The sequence below is a fragment of the Dermochelys coriacea genome, chromosome 7, assembly GCF_009764565.3.
Source record: "Dermochelys coriacea isolate rDerCor1 chromosome 7, rDerCor1.pri.v4, whole genome shotgun sequence".
In the NCBI taxonomy this organism is placed as follows: domain Eukaryota; kingdom Metazoa; phylum Chordata; order Testudines; family Dermochelyidae; genus Dermochelys; species Dermochelys coriacea.
Window position 1 is genome coordinate 85,043,807 of NC_050074.1, and position 17,824 is coordinate 85,061,630.

Sequence of the window (17,824 nt, forward strand, 5' to 3'; positions counted from 1 at the left end):
AGCAGCTCAGGTGAATGCTGACTTTAGGGAAGGACAAAGAACAGTGTTAGTGGTCTGTAGGGAGCCAGGGTGGCCTCCCTCCGAACCAGAGGGTAAAGAGCCACTCTCTCAGCCTGAGTGGGCGGGGCCAGGCCAAGCTTACTCCACCCCCCGGAAGGGGAGGGGTGGAACGGGAAGTACAAAAGGCGGGGCCCTTAGCCCAGTCAGGGCAGCACCAGGGAGGGAGACAGACACAGGTTGCTGGCTGGTCCCTGCAGACCCTGCTGCCGAGCCAGCGGAGGCCCTGGACCAGGGGAAACCTGACCTTGAGGAAGGACTTGGGCTAGCAGGACTGCCAGCCGCAGAGTGCCTCAAGGAACTGGAGGAGCTGGGCAGCGACCCGAGCCAGAGTGAGCCCGACGCTGAGGGTGAGCAGGAGCTACCGGGGCTACTGGTGTCTGAATATCCCGACGAGTTGGAGGAACCAGAGGGACCCACTCGGGAGACCGGGTAGGAAGTAGCCCGGGGCAGAACTGGACAGTGTGGTGAGTCAGTATGTGGTCAGCATGTTGCGGACGGATCCCCGCTGACCCAGTGGTGGGACCCTCTCCTCCCGCCACTGTCAGGGCCCTGGGCTAGAACACAGAGTCAGGTGGGCCTGCGTTCCCCTACCCTGGCCACCCCACCTCAGGTAGCAGAACCCCGATAAAGACCACTGACTCGTGCCGGCACTCCCTAGCCTGAGGGGCGTCACGGACTCTGGCCGGCACACCTCCCTCCGCTAACTCCCCATCGACAGAAAGGTGTGACCAAGGCCTTTAGGTGAGGCAGTAGCTCTCCACCGCCCCCCCAGCGGCTGGGCGGACCAACTGAGACCCTGCTACGTGGTCTAACTTCAGTCTCACTAAGCATGAAATAGGGAGTGGTGGGGCACTTCCCAGCACACCCATCTTAGCACGGTAGCATTTGACAACTTCAGACTGCAACCAAACTAATCTTGTATTCTCTTCTGGTGTCCATTATGGAGCATTAACCTTTTGATCTCCCTTTGAGAAAGGTCTCCACTAGCCTTCAAAAAATGGTGTCCTCCATTAAGTTATTTCCACTTCAGTCATGGAAGAGAAAGAGGGTGGCTTGTAAACATTTAATAGCAGAATCCCTTCCTGAGTAATGCAGGTAAAAAGACTTCTGCTCCAAGAGACAAACTTAGGAATAGTGGAAACTTACTTGAAGATATCTTATTAACAGGATTTTTGGGCCCATCCTGGGGTACCCACTGTACTTTCGGAGTCACATGATCACTGGTGTCTGCGTTTGCTGCAATACTTGGTAGCTTTCCTGTAGGTAGATCACGGCCACAAAGTTTAGTCATAAACATTAGCCCAACAGAGGCATTTCCAAAAGAATTTGAGAGTAGGTGTGGTGGGGAGGGTTCCTTGCACTAGTCCTTGTCTTCTAGAGACTCACCACAAGATTTTTTAAAGTAACATGGGTTTTGGGGTGCCTCAATTTTTGGGTGTGCAACCTGAGCCACCTTAAAAAGGGACCTGATTTTCTGAGAGCAGGTGCTCAGCTTTCTGAAAATTAGGCCCCGGAAGGAAACTTAGATTAGGATGTGTGGGTATATGTTTCTACAGGGTTCACTAGAACCAGAAGTATTAGAAAATACCCTGTAACTTCCCTCAGGTGACCTATTCCAGTCAAAATCCAAGTTGAGTTAACAGTAGATTCAGAGTGTTTGCGGACATCCAAATAAGCCCAATATGCTTATAGACAAAAATCAATGTGCAGTTCACAGATGCAAAACATTTCTAATGAACCCAACCAATACTGAGGCATCCAAAACCACTGTTAAAAATCTTGGCCAAGGATTAAAATAAAGTTGATGGTCTCACCATAACCATCAATTATTCACACATCGCAACACCCTCAGAAAATTTTACACGGTCTCTGGTTCTAAAGAAAGGAGGAAGACTGGAAAGGCCAGGAGTGCTGTACATTTTGGTAATGTCAGTCTGGTCTGTTAACATTTTTTCCTACTGGTCCTCAAGGTCACTTTAGCTGTGTTGCCAGTGTTTCATTAGCATTCCCCTGAAGCTGATGGAACATCAGGGCTTACTGACTAGTACAGTTAGCAGCACAGCACAGGTACTCTACCAAGACAGTAACAGCGGCTGTTTTAAATTGAAGCGAATGAGAATATGTGAATACCTGTATCTAGGGAAGTGGATTTTCAGGAACTACCTGAATCCTTAACTTATATCTTGTACCACCTTCTTCTGCTCCTCGGCATGTAAACTATATCACCTTCCATAGCCTTACACATCAGTAGAATAGATCTATATGCAAAGGAGTCCAACTTGTACCACATCACTGACCGTTTCTCAGTTTGATTCCATGACTGACTCTAGGACAGTCTGCTCCAGTGACATTTCAGCTCCTCTCACCTAGGCATGCTGCCATTTTGCAGACATGGATAGTCTCTGGTTTCTCATCTTCACATTGCCCAATGCTATTGTCACTGGCCTTGCACACCACCTGGCGCTGCTGGATGCCTTCTCCACAGCTGACTGAGCACTGTGTCAAATCACCAAGGAGGGGAAAAAATACACCTATCAGTGCCAGGGAAAAAAAGCAGGGATGGAGACATCGAAGTGCACCTCATGCTACAAGGGGCTTCAAAAAGAACTGTGTGTGTGTGTGCACACATGTGCAAGACTACAAACATACACAAATTAGTATTCAGACCAATGGATAGAGATCTTCCCGGCTCTGGTGAAATTTGTCCCCTTGGCTGGATACTGTTTAAACCTTCCAAGCCAGAATGACTTTCATCTCTATATCATAAAGATACCTCTGGAGATGAAATGTTTGCTTCTCAAATGCACTGAAGTGAATTAAATACCAAGTATTTCCCCCTAGCTTTGATACCACTGGTCACCCATTATAAGAACCCCTCGCCCCCAAACCCCCATCCCTACTCTGCCACCAGTGACTTAGCTTTCTTTTGGGCTGGACAGAGGCATTACCATGCCCATATATACATACCTCTGTCTGCCTCTAAAAAGGGACTACATGGAAAGCTACTTTTCTCTTGTCTTCCTACAAGCCCAAACAATAATATCACCTGCCGTCTATGTCATTATCTAGTTCACTATAGAATTCATTTGCTATCTAGGTGATTTACATTAACCCATAGCAAATGTGTTCCTCCCACAGGCCTTGTTCTCTATGGCCTGATCCAAAGCCTAAGGAATTCAATGGAAATCTTTCTGTTGACTTCACTGGGCTTTGGATCAGGCACTTAGGAGTGAAATATATCTCTGGATAATGTTACAATGTATGTGCTGTATAAAAATATCCCCGTGACTGTGAAAACACACTCAGCTCCCACCAGAATAAGCGAGGTTTCAGTGCTAACCCCCAGCTACTTAGCATGGCCACTGGCCACCAGTCACCAAAGACTGGTGGGTTTTCCATGGTAGTGAAGCAGGTTCTTTTGCAAGCCAGCAGGCTCCTGAGATGTATGATGATCATGCTTTCTGGAGTTTTTGAATCAGGTAGTAACCAATTACACTGGAATTGTAATCTGCAGATCTTTGGAATAAAAGCTTTACTATGCAATATCATATCCATTTCAGAACCTGGGCTCACGCACCTGGGACCAGGCCCCTGTCCTCCATTGGGCTGGACAGGGCAAGCGGCTGCAGGCCCTGCGTGTGTCTGGTCGATCTCCTGTGCAGTATTTGGTGTGTACCGTCCGGTTCGTGCCATTCAGGAGGTGCTGGACACACTGCACCACCCTTATCTGAACTCCTAGCTTGCCACAGGACTTGCTGCAGGCTCCCCATTCCTCTGCCATCCAGCTGAATCATTAAAATACAGCACTGTCAACAGGTTGAGGGGGAGAATATTTGGACTTTTTCAGATTCTGATTGGCTTATCTTTCTGGAGCTTTGAGATCAAGATTGAGAGTCCTCAGAAGAGATCTGGAAGCTCATATTCCTAGCTGTAGCATAGTCTTCAGATTAAGGAGCAAATCCTCCACAGGTGTCAACCAGGATAATTGGACTGAACTCAGTGGAGCTACTTGATTTACAGAAGCTGAAAACCTGTCTGAGCCTTACAGTTGGGTTTTCTGCTGATCTAATGTGTTGGACTCCAGTAGGCCAAACAATGGCAAGTTTGTCTTGGTCCCTCTATGACAGCCTGCATAACCCATTAGGATCAGTTATGCCTTCCATGACTTAAGTCATTGTCAGTTCCCTCGCACGTGTCCCTGCCTTATTTGGACAGTACTGGGTCACCAAGATTTTATCCTTTTGTACTTTTCAGGATGGGGGTGGGATCGGGGGGGATTTAAAAGAAAAAACTTATCCTTTGCAACATTTGGATCCCTCCACCTCTTTGACTTGGGAGGGAGGAGGGAGAAAGACTGCTCATGCTAGCTCTCACACCAACGCCAATAATGAAAATGACCAGAGCCTTCTGCCTTAACCCTGAGCACCTTCATGCAGGCACAGCACAGTGTCTTGATCGTAGCAGGGAGAACTCACGCTGGCTGGGAGCACTCCTGCGGGTTACATCGCCTCCGGATTGGCTTGGGTTTCTTGCCATTATCACAGAAGTTCCGATGCACCATCCGGTTATCGCTTTTCCTCCGACAGCCATACTTGGTGTACTGGATGCCTGAAGGAACCACAGAAAGAAAAATACACAGGGAGTAAGGGAATCACCAGTATACACACAACTTGGTTTGGAACTCCACCTTGATAACCATTAGTTGGATCCCCCTAACTAGATCATCTTGCTTTTCTGCTATGACTTTGCACTCCAGCTATGGAGTTCAGCATATCATACAAAGGGCCATAATGCAGCCAGATAAAACTTCCTCTAGGCTATACACACACAAACACACAAAGGCACCAAATATATTTGCAGTCAACAAGGAGGTGGTGGTGAGATAATGCTACTCAGTATGGAATACCACAGTCATTCCCATATTCCTGCCTGACCCATATGGTTGCTGGCTGCTATGTAGCCAATGGGAAATGCCATTTCACCTCTGCAAAACTAGGACCAGATTCCTGACTGCATCCCAATTCTGCTCAGACACAATGTGAGTGTGCAAGAGAGTAGCTCTAATTTAGGCCACTGCGCCATAAGGTCCCTCAGGGATCACAAAGTGGACATAGCGGACGAGCCCCTGAGCTCTGGTGAATTTTTGACTATTGAAAAGAGTTTGATAGGCCTTAGTTTGGAGCTTACTTCCCCGATGAAAAAGAAAAGAATCCACATCACAAGAGAGACCCAAAATGTTAGAATTTGGCACACTGGTCACATTTGCTTGGAAAAAGACCAGGTCTGGGCTAAGCTAGCCTGAAGCATGAGCTTCCATTCACTCTTCTAGAGGGTGGTCCCTCCATCTCAGGATTATGTTCATTGGTGGAGTACATATAAGAGAAGGTCATATTGCAGCCACTTGTAGCTAAAACAAGGACTTTGGTTCCATCTTTGCCAGTCCCTAAACCTTCCCAAATGCCAATATTTATTTTTAAAAAAACCACAGTTACAAGGAAATGAGAACAAGCTGGAGCCATTAGATCTGCATTGACTTTTAAAAACTGATTTATTTCAATGCTCTGGATAGAGTTTACATTTATTTGTTCCATAAGTATTATGATTTCACCTGCCTTGAAACTGGAGCTATAAGGATTTGGTAACTTGTGTAAGTGTGGCGTCTTATCCATTCATTTGCGTAACAAGCACCCCAGAACCTGCACAGACGCACACACTTCCTGTCTCTCAGTGTAGGGAATGACCCAGGTACTGGAGAGAACAAACCAGCAATGACAGGTGGAAGTGTTACTGGGTCTTACAGGTCTTTCCATTTCTATAATTTGCTATGATTAGGCCCTTCCCCAAATCTGTAAGAATAACAGTGAGATGATTTTCATTTGTATAGAGCCTGGGTCTGTACTTTTACGCAAAGCTTCAGAAACCTGACTTAAAGACCTGGTTACATTTTCAGAGATCCTCCTTAAGTGAGATTACAAAAATTGCTAGTGCATCTTGTGATTGTGCAAAACCAACATTAGCACATAAAAAATGGCACCTGTGTGCACAATTACCTGTTCTGTGTGCACAAAAGATATTCACTCAAACTTCTGCAGGTGTAATTAAAAAAAATATTGAAAAATATGACATTGTGCATTTGGAGTGGAGCTGCATCAGAGAATGCTCTGCAATAATTGCAAAGGTCTTTATAACTGTCATGGGGCAGCCCCTTTGGGTGCCCTCCAGCATCATGCTGCAGCACTTCCCATGCACATCCCTGTTTCCCCTTCTGTGGATCATCCCAGAAACAGTGCACAAAGACTTTCCAAGGATACCTAGCCTTTGCAGGGTTAGTTTATTACCAAATAAAGCTCTGTGCACATAAACCATAACAACAGCCCCACAACCATAATCGAGAATTCCCCAGCACAATCCAAATAGTATAGTCAATCTCCAAGTCCCAGTAGTCTATGAATACACCAAGTATGGTCCCATCATCTCTCACCATACTCAGGCTCTCCGGTACAGCTCCAACATCCCTCACCATGCTCCCCTTTCTAGTGTGGCTCCAGTGTCTTTCACCGCACCTCCCCCTGTCTTAAGTCCTCTCCTGGCTCTCCAGCTCAGCTCTCCGTATCTCTCTCTGCTGCTTTCAGCCCTTTCCAGCCTTTTCTGGCAAAGATGAAACTCTCTGGCCAAGGAAGGTCAGCAGGCTAGCCCCTCCATTGGATTCCTGGCCCTCAGCCCTTTTCAACCTCCCAGCACTGGCTCTCTGGCTCAGGAAAGTCAGCAAACTAGCCCTCCCTCTTTTCAGCTTTCCCTGGAGACCTCCTCCAGATTCCTGATCTCTGACAGCTCTCATCTTCCAACCCCTGACTGACCCGGTCTCTTGTCAGGCTCTCCCACTTCTATGGCCCAGGTCCCATCTCTTAAAATCCAACTGGGAAGCAGCTGACATGTCACAGGTGCATTGGACCACCCCAAAACCTCCTAAAGAGGCCAATCTCCCTGTGACACTCAAATTATCATCTTGTAAATCCCAGGTTCTAAGAAGCCACAGAAATCTTAAGCAAATGGGAGCATCAGATGATGCGTCAAACCAGACTCAGATATAAAGCAGTATATCAGAGTACTGCCAAAGGAAGTTAGATTGGCTCCCCAAGCATGCTGGAATTTAAGGCTTGGAATTGCTAAAGAATAGAGAATAAGGTAATTAAGGTATATGGATATCTAAAACCCAGAGGTACTTTGACTCATACTGCCCTACAGGTTCAAGAAATCTGACCGCAACATACATGTGTCCGAGTATTACAACTTAACAGACATATAAAAGAGAAACAGACCTCCTCCGCAAGCCTTTGAGCACTGAGACCAGCTCTTGAGGGCCCACTCATAGGAATCCATCTCTTCAAGAAGGACATTATTGTTTCCAATCACTGGCAGCAGGTCTTCATGGATAACGTACTTATACATCAGACTGCTCTTGGACTCATCTTCTTGTGGGATAACCTGTGATCAGAGAAAGAACAAAGGCAGTGTACAGGGAGCAAGGAAGAGAGAAAGAGAATGAAATTGTGGGAAAGGGTGAGAGTGGAAGGAGGAGAGGAATTAAAGAGGATGCAAACAATGACAATGTAGCATATAGACACACAACATGAAAAGTAGAAGAAAAGAAATAAGAAGAAAGTATCAAGGAAGAAATGAAACAAGTACCATAGGTAGAAAAGAGAAAACTTTTAGTGAACATGAAGAACTCTTGATCCATTCAAAATATTTCAATTAATCTAAAATGAATCATAGAATATTGAGGTTGGAAGGGACCTCAGGAAGTCATCTAGTCCAACCCCCTGCTCAAAGCAGGACCAATCCCCAACTAAATGATCGCAGCTAGGGCTTTGTCAAGCCTGAGTGGAAGGATTCTAAAATATTCACAGAACATTCTCTGTATTGGACCACTGCACACGTACAGAAGATGCCCATGACATATCAAAATATATGCTCAAACTCTAGACTTCATACACTGAACTTTCTACCTTATCTACATAAATAGGAACCTGTACTATAACTTTAGAGAGACGAAGAGGCATAGAAGCGTTGTTTGTAACACTCAATATTAATAAGTGAACACGTATTCCAAGACATTGGGGGACAGGGAGGATGAGTTTTTCTTCCAGGGAGGCATGGGGAATCTAGATCCCGTTAATGCTGGGATAAGCCAGAACAGGGTGTGTATTGGTAAGCTATGGTTGTATGCCTTTATACATTGTCAGATGCAAGGTCAAAAACATTCAGGCTTCTAAGAAGTGCATTCATAGTGTATTTCTGCACATCCTCAAGTATCTTAATCATATTAGATTATGGCTAGTTACTTTCACTTTTTAAAATAACTTTTAAGAGTTTTGTAGGATTTACGCCATATGTCCTTCCACTATGAAATTCGGCCACTCCATTCTACATTGTATATCAGTCTCTTCTAGCATTTGTAACAGTGATTGCACTGGTTTCAGAGTAGCAGCCGTTTTAGTCTGTATTCGCAAAAAGAAAAGGAGTACTTGTGGCACCTTAGAGACTAACAAATTTATTAGAGCATAAGCTTTCGTGAGCTACAGCTCACTTCGTCGGATGCACTGTGTGCTCTGCTTCAGTGAATGATTGTGCCCGTTACATCTCCAGAGGAGAAGCCAGTGTGACTCACCAGCACACTGATTGCTTCATGCAGGGGGCCGCTGGTTTTCAAGCTCTCCTTGCCATTCTCAATTGTGTATTCCCACTCCAAGCCCATCTCAATGAAGGTTTTGCTTTTGGCTTCCTTGGCTTTGGCAGTAAGGATGAAGTTTCCAGTAGCTTGATTCTTAACAGCTGGGAAAAGAAGTTCACAAAGTAATTTTCCTCTGTCAAAGACTTTTAGGGACAGAAAAATGAATTGTGAGCATAATGCCTGGGAATTTAACTGATCAGAAGAAATCCCTACAGATGGGAATTGTATGGATAAACCTTCATGATGAAAATATTCCTCATTACAGACCAGATATTCATAAAAAAGATCTCAGAATTCAGGCTCAGCGGTTGGTCTTTTGAAAATCTGGCCATAAGTATCACAGTGGAGCAGCTGGGAGCTGAGCAATTGGGAGAATCTGGCTCTTGTTTAGGTGCCAAAATGGGAGCTCAGCACCTGCAACTCTGGCCCTATATATTAGCAATTGTATACTATTGACTGTAAGCAAAGCAAGTCCTATTAGTCTTTCGATTGTGGCCTAATCATCAGAAAGGTTAATGTAATGTTATTCAAAGGATGAGACTGCAGGTCTGGACTGTGCCATGGGTTAATGCACTAGATCTTTACAGAAAAACATCTGGGCTCAAATAGTAGCTTAAACGGCAAGTGAAATGGGTTTGCCCACATCACAAATCGACCATTTAAGATAACACTTCTAGGAATCTACATACAAGGAGGCCCAAAAAAGAGATAGCAGAGATGCTGTGGTTCAAGAGTGAGATGCACTGGCAGAGCTGTGTAAGGCCCAGGACTGGAATAGCAAGGTGTACTGCCAGTTGGAACTGAGGGGCACTGGCAGAGGCCTCAGGCCCAGAATTCAAGGGGACACATAGGCAGATGAAAGTGTCCCTTTTCAGCTCTTGCGTCACTTGTCTCCGCAGTGCAGAGAACAAGGCTGTGAGCAGCTGCTCATGGAAGAGCCTGGATACATTCCATTGAATGAACAGGCATGTGCATGTAGGGCTGGTGATCAAGAAAGGGGCCTTGGCAGGGAATAACCCTTTAAATGTGTAACATCTAGTGATCACGGTCCACACCATGCACCTCCAGCCTGAATCTCTTATTTCCCCATCCTTTAAGAGAATCACACTCCCTCCATCCCACCTCCCAGTTGTTCCAGAGTCCCCCTGCTTTCCTAACATTAACTCTCTTCATCTTCTCTAAACAGTCAGTCTGGTTTGACCGTGTTGCTGACATACCAATCCCCCTGACATTCCAACTCATCCTTTGAATTAATGGTCTTCTGAGCAGAAAGAAAACACACACATACACACCCTTCCTATGTCTGAAAGAGATTTGGCTTCAGGACCCAGCCCTCTAAGAATATACCTCACACAGCGGCGTATTGTGTGAATTCTCACTACAGGATCACACAGGCAGAGCTCGACTTGTCAGCTTCACTGGAAGGTTCACTAAGAAGGATTTTGGAGACAGCAGAAAAGGAGAGCTGCAAATTGAAATGCAAGAGGCTGGGGAACAGCTACTCCAGCTTAACTCCTTGGTCATTTTCAAGTAACTTTCTCTCTCAATCGTACGCACACACACAAATACTCACTCACTCTAATGTGCTTTTAAACAGAGCGGAATAAGAGAAACAGAAGGATCGCTCTATAGAAGACCTTAAAGGCCAGGATGCTGCCCCGCTGTGCCTCCCTGGCTTAACCAGATACATGAGCTTCCCCTATTGTGGAGAAATCCTCAAGTGGCCTAGGGCCAGCACAGCAGCTCCGACACTATCCCCTATGCTCCTGGTATAGGCAGGTGTGGCTGGGGAGCTGCTCTATCTAGCCAATCCCCAGTTGTTGTAAGGTCCCTTGGGAGCCATTAGCAGCCAGTGCAGCTTAGAACAGCCATAAGGATGTTCTTAGATGCACCTCAGGACACGCTTGGCACCCAGCAGCCACAGGACTGGGTGGGGTAGGATGGGTATTAAGGTTGCCCCTTAACATCTTTCCCCTTCTGAAACTGTGCTAGGCACAGAAGGCCCCGTCCCAAGGATTTGGCCCCACAACTCTACATTTTCTTTTTTTTCAGCTGACTGTTAGCGCTCATGGAAGTGAAGGAATGGAACCAGTGGCAAGCGCCAGTCATGAGCAAAAGCAAATGTTGTACAAATTCTTTGGCCCCCTGCTGCCAGCTCTGCCAACATACCTCAGTTCTGACATGGACCACGCCTTGCTATTCCACTCCTGAGGGGAGACACCCAATTCTGCCCAAACAGTTCAATTCTTCACCACCCTCTGCTATTCCATTCCAAGGCTCCTCCTAAGCAGCAACTGATAGACAGAACTGGGCTAAATTGTCTGGTAGTTCTGTGATAAGAACAAATGTTGGTCTTCTCTGACGTTTGTGCAAGAAAGTGGGTTGAGAGCTACTCATTTTACTGGGATCTGGGTGATAAATCAGCCTTTTGCACTCAGTTTCCCATTTTACCCATGCACCTAAATATTTTGTGTGTGCAACTGCCCCTTTGCACTTCCATACACATTTTGAAAGTGTGACTACCACATCTATTTTAGAGAACCCAAGTCTTAAAGTTTCTTTGATTAAACAACACTAGGCCAAACTGGCTAACACCCATCTCTGAGTCTGTCTGTGCTCTCTGGTTGTTCAGTACTCACCAATGCTATGGGAGGCCGGCTCCATCTCCTCTATCTGAATGTATCTGGCCCCAGCCGGAATCTCAAACATTTTCAAAACAACCACTGAAAATTAAACAAAAGTAAAGCATTCTCAAAACTGATAGCAAAGCAGGCAAGTTTACACTCTGTGGAACACTCCCACTACGTTTTGAAACCATAGGATTCTTCAGTGAGAGAAAGGAAATGGAGAAGAGCATTTTGATTGGTGCATTTACCTTAGGCTTTTGCTAATGGTAAAAGACTGGTTTTATATAACTGTCTTCACAAGATCAGCCCCAATCCAATTATGCAGATAATAAATACAGTAAAGCACTAGGAGGCAGTCTACTGAGCTAACAGGAAATGTGTGTTTTTATTAACTATGGGTCAAATTCAAAAGATCCAATGATTCAATTAAGATAATCATCCAAAAATATGGATTCTTATCTAGAATATTTATGAACATGAGTTGTTTGCCCTCCCATTCTGCAGTTCTCTCATAACTCCGTTTTTTCTCCTGAAACCTCCCCAAGATTTGCCTAACAGCCTCCTGGCTCCCATTCTTCTCCCTAAATCTTACTTCAATGAGAGCCTTCCAGCTTCCTATCCTTCTCTTTCTGATGACCCCACCCCTGCAAAAGTATTGCATGATCTTTCTCATATCCGGGTCAGGTTCCCAGCATTCTGTGGCTACCCCCTGCACTCTTCCTTGCTCCTATCACATCTCTCCCTTCTTGCAACACCATGTTTCTCTAGAAAGGCTCTTGCCTTTCCACTACTTTGTCCTACTCCTAACCCCTGTGAGATATCAGGTAAATAGACAGACATTTTCACGTGGATTGCTAAACATACTGTAGTATCTTGACTACTCTTATGCAAAGTGGAGCCCACAAGAAAGCTCTCTATCCTTTCTCACTTCCTTCATAGTGTCTGGAGGGGTCAGACTTCAACTGATATCAGTGTGAACTCACCCATCTGTTAGCAAAACACCTACATAAGGATGTATGTCTTGAAACATGCACTGAAGTTGGTAAGGGGGCTCAGGCTGATCTACAATACAAGCAAGCTCCATAACCTTCACAAGGTACGCCCTGGACTCTGTCAGCTAAATGAAGCTGCCATACGTGGGCACAGACAGGGAAGCAGTAGCTGAGATAGCCTGGCCCAAGCACACCAAGGGCTTTGTAGATGAGGACCACAACCTTGAACTCAATAGGCAACCAGGACCTGATCCAAGCCCCACTGACGTCAGTGGGACTTCTTCCACTGATTTCAATGGGCTTTGGATCAGGCCCCTGGCACAAAGGGAAAAGCAGTGGTGTAATACAGTTGTGCCAGTTTGTGTGGTTTAGCAGGTAATCCACCATGTGCTGTAAGAACTGTAACTTCTGAGTAGTCTTCTCCTACAGTGCATTGCATCGGTCTAGCCTGGTGATGCAATAGCTTGAATCATATAAATTGCCAGATAATAGATAGGCAGAAAGAAATAGATACCATAAATAAGCTGTTGTAATTCACTGAATAAATGATTGGGTCCTTGCTCAATCAACAGAAGACCAAGCACAGTTCAGAGCTATCACTTTGGCAGTTATAGAGGGCACATCCTCAGGTAATGTCAAGCGGCAGAGCACTAATGAAGTCAGCAAAGATACGCTATCTGATGACCATCATATCTGAGCACAGAACCAACACCTGGACATCAACTTTCTGGGCTTTCATTTTGTTTGCCAAAGGTCTGCTGAGTAAGGCAAAGGTCTAGTCTTCTTTCTCAGTATTTATTTTTAATTTCAAAATGCAAAACCTGTGTGTAATAGCCTGTTGACTAATGTGCAATTGTTCAGAGGCAACATAAGCAAACATTCCGAGCCTGTAGACACTTCTGGCTAGAAAGACATGGCCTTCATTTCAGCAGCAATATCGCTCTAACTGTCTTTCTGCTCTGTTTGTACTGTGCTTCTCACAATGGGGTCCTCGTCAATGACTCGGGCTCCTATGCATTACAATAATACAAATAAATACTACTACTACTACTGATGATAAACTATCAGATGTAGTTGTACATATATCTGTAGGGCCAAATTCTCATTTCAGCAACACCCATGTAAATCTGTAGTAATTCCAGTGGACTTCAACAGAGATACTCTAGAATAGGTTTACGCAGGCAGAACTAAGAATAGGTTTTAGCCCACAGATGGAGTATATTTGTTACGTGCAAAGGTATATTAAAGCAATAACTTCCAAAATATGAATACTCTTCCCCTACTTCCGGGCCAGACTCTCACCTGGCTGCTTCGGGGATTTGATGAAAGTCCCTTTCACCGTCCGGCAGTGGGAATTGTCACCCCCACAAACACCACACTTGTCATCCTGCTTCAAAGAACCAATTTCCTTGTCACAACCAACATGCTGTCACCAAAGAGTGAGAGAAAGAGATTTAAAAAAGGTCACATATGTAGAGTCTCAAAATGCAAGGCAGGCATCACACCTCATAGCTCATCCTGGGCTTTAGCCACCCTCCAATCTTACAGCAGTATGACAGCAGTGCAGATGTGTATGGCTGGGGAAGATGTTACTTTCCAGCGCAAACCCTCACAAAAAACTCCGCCCGCTGGTGAATCATTCTCACTAGCAGTCGCTCCCCATGACAAATGGGAGGATGGATTTGATATCATGTGCCCTACTTCTTTTATGATGCTAGGGAACTTTTAGGCTGATGTAAGCCTTCAGGGTGGTCCTGCTTCAATCCTCTGCTACACTTGACCTACACCTGGTAGCTCCAACTCCCCCTACTTCCCTCAGGAAGAGTCTATAGGGGTGAACGGTGCAGACTTGGATGCCAACTTTGGATGGAAGTCTTAGCCCATCCACCACTATAATCAGCCACTCCTCTTCAGGCACCCTTGATTCTCTGTTTATGAAAACAGTGTGAAGTAAATAAACAGAACCTGGAGGAAAGTATTTAATGGGCTTCCCCACATTGCTAGTTGAATGCACATGAATTGCCTCCTACACACACACAGCTTCTTTACCATTGTGAGTGCTAGGGAAGCCTGGGTAAATAACAGTGCACCTAAACCTTTACTTACTCTTCACACAGTGCTCCAGTTTAGAAAGGAATTTTAGATTCCTATGGAAAAGTCTATGAAAAATGTAAAACATTTAAGATTCCACTGACTCCAGAAATGTTCATGTTTGTTCCCTCTCTCTTCCTCTCATTTGAATAGAAGACAGGCAAAAACTGCCAGACCCAATGATTAGTTACATACGTACCACACACTCCCCCCGAACACAGGCACTGTAGTGGTCTCTGTAGCTGCATCTGGTACCATCATGAACCACCTGGTTCATGAACACCACATCTCCTGTTTCCTCTGACTGACAAATCAGCTCACACTTCTGAGCATCTGCAGCAAAATAAATATTGAAAAACCCATGATCATGGAAACAAAATGGAGTCAATACAAAATACAAAACTATCTTAATAAGAGGAACTTGCTATCTTGAATTAGAATATTCTCAAGAGCCATTCTCTTCTTGTCTCTAAGTCCCTCCTACATTTGCCATTCGGTACTCTATATTCACTTACAACAAACTTAGGGAGGTGGATGTTAACCACAACATATTAAGATTTGACTCTGGCAGAGCAAATGAAATGATCTAAGTAGTACATGATTGGGCAAGCAATTTTCAGACTTTGTTGAAATCTGAAATGATTGTTTATGTAGTGAAACACCAAATTCTGCCTGAAGATATGTATGTCAAGTCCCTTTAACATCCTTGCAACTGCAAACACGTTGAGTCAGCTGGTACTACAAAATCACTTGATTCCTTTAATTCAATGAGAGTTGTGTGTATCCGAGGACAGAATTTGTCCCACAACAGCTACAAATACAACATATCGTCCAGCACTGTAAAGCAACACAGCATTATGAAAATACTGTAAAACAGTGACAAAAATCCAACCTAAAAAAGTGCAGACAGATAAATTTATGTTTAAAACAAGCAGCAGATTCTCTCCTGTATCAAAGATCCTATTGGTGAAAAACAGTGGGGGATATCAGAGCACTGATTATGGCTCCCTGATTCTGTTGGCTTTTCTTCACTGTCCCCAGCCCTGATGTAGGTCAGAGCAACTACCTATGGGCCGCACTAATGAATATCAGTGGCACAGGAAAATTAGTTTGCTCCTCTCGCTTGCCTGGATCTAGGTGCAGAGGTTTTATTTCCCCTGCAATTACTGACAATATCACATATAATGCAAAGAGCATTTTCCTGCTGTATTTCAGGTGCTTGTGATGTCCTTAGTGCTCACAATGGAAACCCTCAGCATAGGCTTCTGTAGGTAAGGGAAAGTGAGTTTTGGGAACCTAAAGGGCTGGTGATGGAATATGGAACTTTTCACCCCGGTCTTTAAAGAGCACTGAGATAATACAAGCTATCACATAAAACCCAATTCAATTTTTTCCCTTTAAATGACAGCTCAGTAGGGGGTCTTTGATAGTGTCCTAGCAGTGTGAAAGGCATAATCACATATACCTGTAGGAGCCACTACAGTAGGCAAACAGTGGCAGCAGTGTCATTCCAATAGCAAGGAAAAAATAGGGCATAAGTTGTGGTAACTCAGGACCAATCCCAGAACTGTCCAAAGGAAGAGTTATCCCCATTGCCATACTGTAGCCTATCCAAACTCTTCTGAATGGTCCCCAGGGAATGTATGCAGCCCACAAAGCAAACAAAAGTCCAGTCGATGGCTACACTACCACTGCCTGGCCGAATGGGCTGTCTCCACTCACCATCATGGTGCTCATAAGGAAGCCACGTGTGTTTGGAGTTCTGGTGGGTATAATAAGAGTTACGCTTAGAACACTGCTGGGCACGGAAATCTTCATAGGGTCCATGACACTCTTCAGTATTGCAGACCTGGTACTCATAAATGGCACCTGGGCAATGGCGCCCACCATAGGCCGGACTAGAAAATAAATAGGGGGATAAAGAATTTTGAAACTATTTCAGAAAGGGGTAGTCAAACCTGATGCAGCACAGCTCTACTTGGGATTGTGTGTGAAGGAGGCTTTCATGACTGCCTCTCTGAAGCATGGAGGTTCTAATACAATAGCATAAGGTCCCATGAAAACTCTAGAAACACTGTCCACAGGTCTCCATGAAATCTTTTTTTCCTCTTCACTTGACTGACTTTCCCCACAATCCAGTCCAGACTACCATCATGTTAAAGGACAAACATATGTGTGCATAGAAGGACTTATTTATATTAGGTTAGTCATTAAAAGCACCAAAGTAACAGTGAAATCTGGTGAGCCCAAAGTTCATACCTATCACTACCAACTTCATGATACTTTGACAGTCCATGTGAGCACACTTGGCTCACAGGTTAGGATTCTTGTCCCCTGCCAGCATATAAGAGCAGTGAAGTGGTACAAAGTGCACGTGTATTGCCATACTGCTAGCTGCTATCACCAGGTCACTGAGCCAAGAAGCTGGGTTTGATCCGTTTGGAACCCATCTGCCTTAACAGTGCTTCTTTATTGTTAGTGCTCCTCTTGGCTAAAGGAAGGTGACCAGCTCAGTTTGATTACGTCAAGCTTCAATCCTATTAGGTGCATGTGGAGAGAAGGAGTTAAACAAATTGTAGCTCAGCGTTTAAATTTAGGGATTACAGCTGGGATTTTCAAAGGAGCCTAAGGGAGTAGGATAAACAAATCCTATGGGAGCTAAGAGCCTAATTCCCTCAGGCTCCTTTGACAATCCCATCTTACATATCTGACCATAAGAGATGTCCATGATTTATAGCAACCCAAACAAAGAAAGGATGGCCAAGTATATCCCTAAAGTTTGCTAGGCTCTGGGAAGGAGAGTTCCCTTTAATGCTCTGGCACTCCGTGCTGTGGTACCTAGGCATGGCCCTTCCTCTCTCCAGTTTACTCAACTGTCCAGAACAACATTCTCGCCTTCCTTGTGACTGACCTTCTGGAGGAAGAAGGAGGTGGCCCTGATTCTCTGCCACTTCCAATACGGCAAGGACTAAGAGAATTAGCAGAAGGCCAAACTTACGGTGGGTTGTTGCAGTTCCTGCTGCGGGAGCGCACCCCACCCCCACATGTCCTGGAGCAGGAGCCAAATTTGGACCAGGAACTCCAGCTGCCATCCTGGCTGTAAGGCTGCTCTGAAGTCTTCCAGATGCAGTGACCCTTGAAACACCACTGGAACAGGAGAAGAAACGGGTTACTGGAACACCTACCTCTTCATAACTGTCCAGTGTTAGTGAGAAGAGAGATTCTATAGCCACAGGGGCACCCGGCTTAGCAACATGGTTTGGAATCTGGGTCTCCCACTCCTATTGGTCAGATGGACATGACAGACAGTGGCGACTGTG

General features: G+C 45.1%; 1 protein-coding gene across 1 annotated transcript in view; it reads right to left on the minus strand.

The window, feature by feature from the left end:
* ADAMTS14 (ADAM metallopeptidase with thrombospondin type 1 motif 14) overlaps positions 1-17,824 on the minus strand; it is a 105,787-nt gene that overhangs the window by 8,121 nt on the left and 79,842 nt on the right. The window contains exons 11-21 of the mRNA XM_043519121.1: positions 17,503-17,651; positions 16,227-16,402; positions 14,704-14,837; positions 13,716-13,839; positions 11,434-11,517; positions 8,732-8,895; positions 7,380-7,545; positions 4,536-4,668; positions 3,638-3,845; positions 2,427-2,556; positions 1,207-1,317 (exon numbers count right to left, since the gene is read on the minus strand). Coding sequence (XP_043375056.1) covers positions 1,207-1,317; positions 2,427-2,556; positions 3,638-3,845; positions 4,536-4,668; positions 7,380-7,545; positions 8,732-8,895; positions 11,434-11,517; positions 13,716-13,839; positions 14,704-14,837; positions 16,227-16,402; positions 17,503-17,651 — 1,579 coding nt within the window. The remainder of the gene's footprint in view (positions 1-1,206; positions 1,318-2,426; positions 2,557-3,637; positions 3,846-4,535; positions 4,669-7,379; positions 7,546-8,731; positions 8,896-11,433; positions 11,518-13,715; positions 13,840-14,703; positions 14,838-16,226; positions 16,403-17,502; positions 17,652-17,824) is intronic.